Raw genomic sequence first — 9873 nt, 5'->3', positions numbered from 1 at the left:
ACTGGGAACACAACAGACCCCATACACATGTTATATACTGTATGTATGTACAGTCTTTTTTTTAAGATGGCTGTTGAGACTGTAAATGCTAGTGTCAGGTTTTTAAGAGGTATATTTCTGGAGCTTTGTTTGCCTTTAAATCTGGAAGCCAGTGGGAAAAAGAGCTGGGGTGGGATTGGGACATGATCTTCTTGAAAAAGATTGTCTTGTCTGACTGTGTTTTCACTGATCATCATAAACATAGACATACGCATTCAACACATAAACATATTTTCTGCTTTACACTAAGTCATCAATTGTAAAACACACTTTAAAAGCCAAGAAACTAAAGGCACTAGAACTCTACATTACACACATGATTGATAGATGTGTAGAGTTTTGATGCAAACCATTTTAAAATAGATTTTGAAGAAGTGTGTGGTGTTTTCTGAGTTGTGTATTTTTCTTAGGTAAAGCTTTGAAAATATTTGTCAAAATATGCAAATACATAATCTAGTTATAGTTTCAATCATGTGGGTTCCTCATCCTGAGAAAAAATAAATTACAGTATCATTAAATTACCACATGATGGCAGTATATACTAATAAAATAAACCTCCAACCCACCACCCCCATACACAGACCTCCCTGCATCACGTTTAACATATTTGTCAATGTTCAACATTTAATTACTTGATGTGCAATGAGGTTTTGATAGTGGATATTTCATGAATTATTGCTTGCTGTTTGGTTCAGCAACCCTAGGCCTATGCCAGTTCTTCCAACAGAATTAAGGTATTTAATTCATACTTTAATACTATGACTTCATCCAACTTGTTCATTTGCAGACATATTATTCATCTCAAAGGTATGCTAATACTTCTGGTTCTGCATACTGCATAGCCTAGTTTATTTAAAGTGCAAATATGCAGGTCCATAATATCGACTTACTATAAAAAAAGAAGAAGAAGAAGAAGAAGAAGCTAATGCGTCATATGAGAAACTTTATATGCATACAAATCTATTCAATTAAAATCATGCACTGGATTTCAGTAAAATACTTTCTACACAGTGCACATTGTCAACCATATTGTTATTGCAGGTGTCTTACAGTCCTGCAATCTATTGTAGAATGTGGGGTGATGTGCACAGGTTTGATGTTGGTTATGTTGAATCCAAACTTCTTTGTCCATAAAATATTGGACTAAAGAACTTCATGTTTATGGAAAATGTTGTTTGATATAATAATGATAAAGAATCACCTTGATACAGCAGTAAGGAATTTCTTATCTTCCAAAATGTATCAGCTAAAAGCTAACAGACCCTCCTTCCAAACTCTAAGAAGACAGAGATGCCACTGATAAAACACAGCTAGATCGAGACAACATAGGCTAGAAGCCTTGCTTATGATTCAACTGAGCTTCAGATATGGAGCACAAACTCAAATGACACTGGCTGCAGCCAGGTGGGGACGACAGGTGTGATTATCTGTTTATCTGTCCAAAAAACAATTCTCCAATGAAATCTGCAAAACCCATATATTGTAGTGTTTTCAACACTGGTACTTTTAACGAACAATGCAAAGAACACGGCAAAGGTAAATATTGAATATAGTATCATACAGTACATCAGATGGTTCTGTTGCATGCTTCATATATGGCACTCCTAAATGGTTCTCTATACCATTCTGAAGGGTTTATCAAAGGAACCACCTAAGGGTTCTTTAAAGCATGCATGGTTCTATACAGCACCTTTTTTAAAAAAAAAGAGTGTACAGTAAGTAACCTGTTACACAGAGGAAGAATAGTGGACTCTGCTGGAGTCTCAGCGCAGTAGGCTGTTCATCATCACACTCACCAGTGTCCTGACCGCGAATCCGCCCGGAGAGAACCGCTACCACGAGCAGCAGCCCAAGCCGCACATCCACAAAGCTAAACATGTCTAAATATTAGACATGTAAACTCCTTGAGGACAAGGAGAGAGTCCGTATGTGTGAGTGTGTGTGTGTGTGTGTTGTGTCTTTGTGTGTGCCTTTTCTTTTCTTCGGGATAATGGTCCTAATGTCGTCCTGTCAGGCGGTCATCACAGTAGGGTCCACTCTCTCCTAGCATCACCCTGGGCCCCCACCGACAGAATGTCTCCCCTGCTGCCGAACTCTAGCAGTGGCCGCAGCTTTTGTATGGGGCTTTTATATGGGGCTGAGCCTGATCAGACGATGAGGCTGAGGCTGGAGGGGGAGAAGTGGCCCTCCTAGAAGGAGGAGTGCAGAGAGGCTCTCTGAGCAGGGAGGCCCATCTCATCTCCTCTCATCTCAGTGCCTGCTGCCATACTGTCATTTAGAGAGGAGGAGGCAGCGGGATTCATCGCCATGATGTGTAATGGACAATTCGACTTTCAACGTTATAGATCTACAGTACATTAGATAGATAGATAGATGGATTGATGGATAGATAGATAGATAGATAGATAAATGGATAGATAGATAGATAAATGGATTGATTGATTGATTGATTGATTGGTTGATTGGTTGATTGATTGATTGACTGAGTCATTGATTGATTGTGATCAAATATTTGCATAGCTGTGAGCAGGCTGAAAGGGAGGCCAGAATGCCTTGTGCGATGCACGGCTGAAACTTCAGCACTTTTGCCCTCTAGCTATCTATCTTGTACTGGATGTACAGTAAGTGTTGTTCTCTAAGGTCATATCTTGTATGTAAAAATGTTTATTGTACTCTAAGGTCGTATCTTGTATGTAAAAGTGTTTATTGTACTCTAAGGTCGATCATCTTCTAGTTATCTTGTACTAGATGTAAGTGTATTTATTGTTCTCTAAGGTTGGTATATTCTATGTGAGAGTATTTATTGTACTCTAAGGTCGATCATCATCTAGCTATCTTGTATTGGATGTACTGTACAGTAAGTGTAGTGTCTGTCGTACTCTAAGGTCGATCATCCTCTAGTTATCTTAGATTTGTATTGTACAGTATACAAGCTTGACAGAGACAACAAGGAGGCTGACATTTTGCACCATTTTGCCCCTCAACAGCCCCCTCCCCCCAGACATTGCCCCACCCTATCCTACCCATAGTGCTCTAGTTATATTCATGAATACTGTAATTACACGTATACATAACTAAAACCTACTGCTCAAAATGTTCAAATGTACACATTTTTGCTATTCTACTAATGCACATAACTCTACATACATATCTGTCTATACGGTTCATACTGAAAATCCATATTTGTGACTCTCCACGGCTTAACCAGTCGCTTGTCGCAACAGGCGTTTCTGAGAAAAATGACCATGTTACTTGTGCTAAAATCGTGGATTTTTTGTGTGCATCTGCAGACAAAGATAATCAAGATAGTACAAGATAATCTGCATCTGTGACTCTCCACTACTTAACTTTTCTTCCAATCAAAACCTTTAGTGAGTTGCACCCTCTCACCTTTGTCCAATCAAAGCCCTCAGTGGTGGAGCATTAGTGAGTGTGATTCTCCACTACTTAACTTCTCCTCCAATCAAAACCTTTAGTGAGTTGCACCCTTTCACAAAGCGAAGCTCCCCCAATGACAGAGTGATTCTTAATCCACAGGAGTGGTAACAGGGAATCTTTTCTGAAATCAAGCAAACTATTACAGTAACAACTTAAAAACTTTGTTATTGTTATTGTTATTTATTATTGAATTTGTTTGCAGTCTGTTTGTGTGCAAAACAAAGCAAACAAACAAACAAACAAACAAACAAATCAGATTTTAAGCATGTGGTTGAGCACCAGTGGTGCCACAGCACCCATAACACATTTGTGCCCACGTGACCATGGGAACCCCAGGTTTGAGTCCAAGGGTTGCCGGTTCGATCCCCGACCAGTCCACCACGGCTGAAGTGCCCTTGAGAAAGGCACCTAACCCCTCACTGCTCCCCGTGCGCCGCTGGTTGGGCAGGCAGCTCACTGCTCTGGGTTGTGTTCACCTCACTGTGTGTTCACTGTGTGCTGTGTGTTCACTAATTCAGTTAAATTGGGTTAAATGCAGAGAACTGAATTTCCCTCACGGGATCAAAAAAGTGTATATTCTATTCTATTCTATTTGTGTCCACGTGACCATGGGAACCCAGATTTGAGTCCAACCATTCCCGGACATTTCCCAACCCCACCCCAATTGTCCTTCCCACTTGCCTGCCTCTTGCTTTATTTCTCTGTCTTGTCCAAATAAAGGCAACAAAGTCTAACACTTGATAGGGTGCCTCTCATTCATCTTTTATACATCCTCCCTTCCTTCCTCGGTCCTCCTCCTCACTGATCTATATAGAGAATGATGGGGCGGTAAGAATGGGATAGTCTAGTGTGATACTGTAGATCAGTGGGAAGGAGCCTGGAGGACCGAGCATCGAGGATCGAGGAGGGATGTTGAGAGGCACGCATGGTGTCTGGGGGGAGGGACAGAGGGAAGCAATCCTTGAGTGGTACTTACAACTGTTGTGTAAAACACACAGTGTAAAACACCTGTAGGGGGCGCCAACGATTTGAGTGGTACTTGCAACTGTTGTGTAAAACACACACACACACACACACAACACCTGTAGGGGGCGCCAAAGATGTGAAACCTGGGCCAGTAAACCACTCAGAGGAAAGCAGGGTGTAAAATGTGTTTACATCTCCGCCTGAGAATTACGTAAGCAATCGCTTTAGATAAAAACATCTGCTGCAGAGGAGTCAACGCTTCCAAAGTTCCAAGGAACTGAATGAAAACATTAGAAGCAGGGAGCAGCTCGCTCGATCTGCTCCCAGAGGGGACCCACATGGGAACAATGCAGATGTCAGTCCATGTCAAAACAGATTTGTATGCAGTGATGTGCTGAGGTCAAAGGGCATAGGTTTGCATATGGACCACAGGGTCATGTCCACTCCATACCAATATTTTGAGAGGAAAAATTAGCTCAATATTTTAGCGAAATTACTAATGGAAAGGTGCACAGTTAAATAAAACACACATGAAGTCTAGGCCTATAGTCAACATTCACATTTATTTAACATAAATACCAAGATAACATTATGTGATTTGCATGTGATATACTTCCCTATCAACAATTCATGAATTTCCATGGACATAGTCATCTTGTTTGGGATTAGTCTTGAGCAAAGAAAAGGAAAAAAGGTCGCACTCTGCACACTGAGGAAGGCGCTAAGCCGAAACGCGTCTGTGCAATAAAAACATGTTTAAATGCAAAGTGCGACCTTTTTTCCTTTTCTTAGTAAACATATAAGTTTGGTCTAGCACTCTCAAAAACAAACCTAAGAGACTGAGTGACACCTGCTCCTACCATACAAATTAGTCTTGAGCAAAGCAAGTGAGTGTTGTACTGCTGTGTGAACACATACTGTAACGGCGTAAGGAACACTGAGTCGGTTTATTGTCATTGGCACTCGATTGTGGCCGTGGAAGTTCAGTGGGAGTTCACCGGGTTAATTAGCCGTCACATCTGTCAGTTAATCCGCACTAATTAGATGACATTTCCAGAGAACTGAGAGGAACAGATGTGAAACACACACTCAGTTCTCTGGAAATGTGATCTAATTCTCTGGCAGCAGGTCTCATGTACCGTACAAGGCCTTGTACAAAAATTAGTGCAGATTAACTGCCTGTAGGGGGCGCCCTGTAGCAAAAAAAAGTAGCGCCCTATACTGGCTATACTGTGGGAGAATTAGGTCCCATTTCCAAAGAACTTCCAAAGAACTGAGACTAATAAGGAGCAGCTAAATGGGAATAACGCAGATGTCAGTCATATACAATGTTGTCCACGCATGGAGTCAGCCAAGCTCTGAAGGGTGATGGATGCTCTTAATTTGAACCTTATCCCCACAACTAGACCACAAAGATGTTTTCGCACTGTTTCAAAGGCTTGGCAACTAAACTGAATGATTTAAATGTGTCTTGTGTGGACTATACTTTTGTTTCAATGTTGTGTTGATTGGTGCAAATTGATACATGTAATAAGGTCTTATAAAGCTCTTCAAATCTTGCAATGCCTATGTGTGATTAGACCACACTGGCTGAAGGGACACTGCTGGGAAAGTCTGGAGGATGAATGGACATGATCGGATCATTCATCAGGTCAATAAACCAAAACAAGCTTCTAGAAAAAAACAAAAATGGTTCACTGAACACAAAATCAAGCTTCTGCCATCGCCATCCTCTGATCTAAATAGAGGAGAGGAGAGAGGAGAGGAGATCAAAGAGGAGAAAGCGCAAGAGCCCCAGGAATTTGGACGATCTGGGGAGATTTTGTAAAGACGAATGGTCTTAAATCCCTTGCTTTGTATTCTCCAACTTTATGGGGTGTCATAGGAGAATATTGTAAGCTATTTTATAGGCAAAGGCAGGTTTAAGAAGGTATTACAAGCAGGAGTGGCAATAATTGAGAGCGACTTATTTATTCATTAATGAGGTTTTCCTTTTTCTCAAAATAAATTTGGTTGGATTTTTTTCCTCGTTGTTTTCATTGTGAGATAGATAGATAGATAGATGGATGGATACTTTATTGATCCCCAAGGGAACATAACAGTAAATCACCAATCAATTATTTGAACTTTATAATAACTACACACAATTCATCATGTTAAGCATTTGTAAACTATTAGTAAAAGGTTTGTTCATTTGTTAATAATTGCTCATGCATTATTTCTCATAAGTAAAGCATTTTTATACACAGTTGTAAATGGTCTGTTCATAGTAAATAAGCCTCTCCAAATACATGTATGTAACAACCATTTATGCAATACGCTGCCTTCCCCATTATAAACCAGTTGCAAGCTATTACTAAAAACATTGGTCATCATTTGTAAAGAATTACTCCTATGTTAAAGCAACACTAAAGCACCTTTCCTCTTTCCACGCTATTTGTTTATCCACAGACAAGGTAGAGTCTGTGGCATGATTCTATGAAAGTATGATATATTGCGACATAGAAGTAAGTAAAATTTGTAGCTTCTTACTGTGTCTCATTTCATCTAAGTAGCCTACAGATTTGGAAACATTATTTCAAGGCACGAAAAACTCTTTGGTGTTGCTTTAATTCTCATCAGTACTTAGTTTGGGTTTGGATACAGATTTTATTGACCACTTTCTAAAACTATGATTTCTGATTAACTCAGGACTTAAGTGGTTAGAGGCAGACTACACTACCTCGAACAAACGAGCTACCTCGTGCATAAGGTCCATTAGAACACGTCTGGATGTGCATGTGCTGGTGTGATGTTCATCCAGTAGGTGAGTTTAACTTATGTGACTTGATGTGGTCCTATTTCCTGGGTTGACACCCCACTGGCGCCACTGTGATTAACAGCAGTGAACCACTGTGAGGTTCAGCTTGATCAAAAGATGAGACTGAGGACAGTATGTGTAGTGCTGTGTTTTGTGAATGTTGCAATCCTTGTATGAAAACAAGGTATTTTATTAGTATACAATTTTTTCTGTAATTTCCCCTTGTGAATGAATAAAGTATATCCATCTATCGCTCTACAGTATCTATATCTATTGTCATTCATTCATTCAACCTTTATTCATTTCTCATTGAGGGTAGCTGAGTTTACAATAACAAATGCAACACAACAAGTTATCAAGTTTCATCCTATTTGCTTCATGGAAAGTAAATATTTGCCTTGAAATGTTTTTGAAAAGACAGGTGGGAACACAACACGGGACGCAGCACGGTGTCGCTTTCAGTTCTCTTTATTTCTTAAAAACGAGAAGTAATGTGCTAGTTTCTCCTGCATTTGACAGAACAACAAATAAAATGCTCAAAGGATTTTTCAGAACTATCACATTTTCCTCCGTTCACTTTGGTTTCCTTTGCCTAGAATTTACAGTGTCCAGTTACAAATTATTTTCTTTCGTTCATCTGACAACGAAAAAACAAAAAAACAAAAAACACAGTGACAACGGGATGGTTGAAGAAAAAAGGTCCACAAAAAAATAATTGAAAACGAAACATTAAACAAGTCTCATCGTAAGACAAAAAGAGCACCAAGTCCAACAAATCTCCATTTCAGGAGAAGCACACTGGACCAACATCCACACCAAATTCCTGATCTGCAGCACCAACATCCATAGGAGCGATGTCAACGATCGGCAAGTGGGCGAGTTTGGTTGTCTTGAAGCGGATGACGGTCTTACCCCATGTGCCACTGTGTGCCTGCAAGGCATCAGAGGAAAAAATGAGTTAGTTAATATCTCACCCCCTTAATGTCTCTTATGGAGTAAAACACACAGTATACAAGAGATATACATCGTTGTTCAAAGGTTTAGAGTAATTTAGAAATGTCCTTGTTTTTCATGGAAACATGCATGGAATTAGTTTGGGTATGAAATAAACAACCAAAAATTATACTGTAGGCAATATAGTCATTAACAAGTTTAGAAAATTAGCATTCTATCAATTGAAGCAGAACCTTTTGCTTTGCTTTCGTCAAAGAATCCCACAGTATTTAAACAGCAGTGTATGTGTGTGAGGAGACAAGGTGAAGGTGAATGTTCTGCAGAAGTGAACTGGATCCTCAAACACGCACGACGGCACCAGACTGACCTTGCATCCGTCTTCGGAGACTTTGTAGGTGAAGCGGCTGTTGCCCTCGGCCTTGATGCTGACCTCGTTGGACCCCTGCAGGAGCAGAGCGCTCTTCAGGTTGCCCGAGGCCTGGTCCACGTAGGCGATGCTGTTCTTGCAGTGGTACGTGACGTTCTGGTGGCCTCGTTTGGAGAACAGTCGGATGAAGTTCAGCTGGATGTTTACGCTTTCAGGATCTGAGCCTTCCTCTCCATACTGGAACTGGAAACAGAGAGAGAGAAAGTCAAGCGTGAGTTTGTGTGTGTGTGTGTGTGTGTGTGTGTGTGTGTGTGTGTGTGTGTGTGTGTGTGTGTGTGTGTGTGTGTTGGTATTGTTTATCGTTTTTCATATTTATAGTATGTTCTTATTTACAAAGTTTTGGTCAAATGGGCGATATGCTTCTTTTCCGTCAAAAACATGGAGACCATGCAGCCACATTAGTTTGAGTGCTGCACTGTCATTGAAAACAAAAATGGCGGATGATTGAACTGTCCCACGCAGCCGTCTCTAGCTGTTTACCTGGAAGCCGCCGGACATGGACTCGCTGAACCAGACGTGCTTCTTGTCCTTGTTCTTGCTGCTGTACCAGTTCTTCTGAGGAACGCTGGCCTGGGACGGGGAGACGCAGGTCTCGCCAGTCTCCATGTTGCAGAAGACCTTAATAGCATCAAGAGGAGAGCCCTGGTTGGGGTCGACCCAGTAAGAGCCTGAGCGAAGGGAGACGAGGGGAGGCACTAATTCAATTTAATGCGACTTTACTTTAATCCTTTTAATTCTAATGCCTATGTAATGTTTATTGTTATTCTATGATGGTGTACTGTAAGTCACTTTTTTGGATCAAAGCATCAGCTACTGGAAGTAACATGAACATGAAGATAGACAAACATAAACAATAGCAATAACATGAACATAGACATAGACATAGACAAACAAACAGCAACAACAACATCTACATCTACATCTACATCTACATCTACATCTACATCTACATCAACATCAACAACAACAACAACAACATGAATGTGAACATAGACATGAGCATAATAAACAGTGTGCTGTGCAGGTTACTCCCTCACCGCTCGTCAACTCCCGCTGGTCTCTCTGCAGCGTCCGGCACGTGAGGGAGGGGTTCTCGCGGCTCCCGGCGGGCCTTCGGATGCCCTGGATCTTCTGGCTCAGGGTGTCCAAGCTGGAGTCGATCTCCACGCCCATGTTAGGCCTGCTGGCCTCAGCAGCGGGATCATCTCTAAAGTACCCTTTGATTGGCCCTGGTGGTGGGCCCCATCCG

The 9873-nt window shown here is 41.1% G+C and overlaps 1 protein-coding gene across 1 annotated transcript; it reads right to left on the bottom strand.

Moving 5' to 3' along the window:
• Window positions 1-7744: 7744 nt before the first annotated feature.
• LOC134070162 (collagen alpha-1(II) chain-like) lies at window positions 7745-9867 on the bottom strand. The gene is made up of 4 exons (XM_062526419.1): window positions 9662-9867; window positions 9105-9292; window positions 8565-8807; window positions 7745-8174 (listed from the first exon to the last, which is right to left on the bottom strand). The coding sequence occupies exons 1-4, from the start codon at window positions 9795-9797 to the stop codon at window positions 8028-8030; spliced, it is 714 nt and encodes a 237-aa protein (XP_062382403.1). The 5' UTR covers window positions 9798-9867; the 3' UTR covers window positions 7745-8027.
• Window positions 9868-9873: the final 6 nt, after the last annotated feature.

The sequence above is a fragment of the Sardina pilchardus genome, chromosome 22, assembly GCF_963854185.1.
Source record: "Sardina pilchardus chromosome 22, fSarPil1.1, whole genome shotgun sequence".
In the NCBI taxonomy this organism is placed as follows: domain Eukaryota; kingdom Metazoa; phylum Chordata; class Actinopteri; order Clupeiformes; family Clupeidae; genus Sardina; species Sardina pilchardus.
Note: the sequence above shows the minus strand (reverse complement) of the source record. Positions and strands in the feature narration are given on the sequence as shown.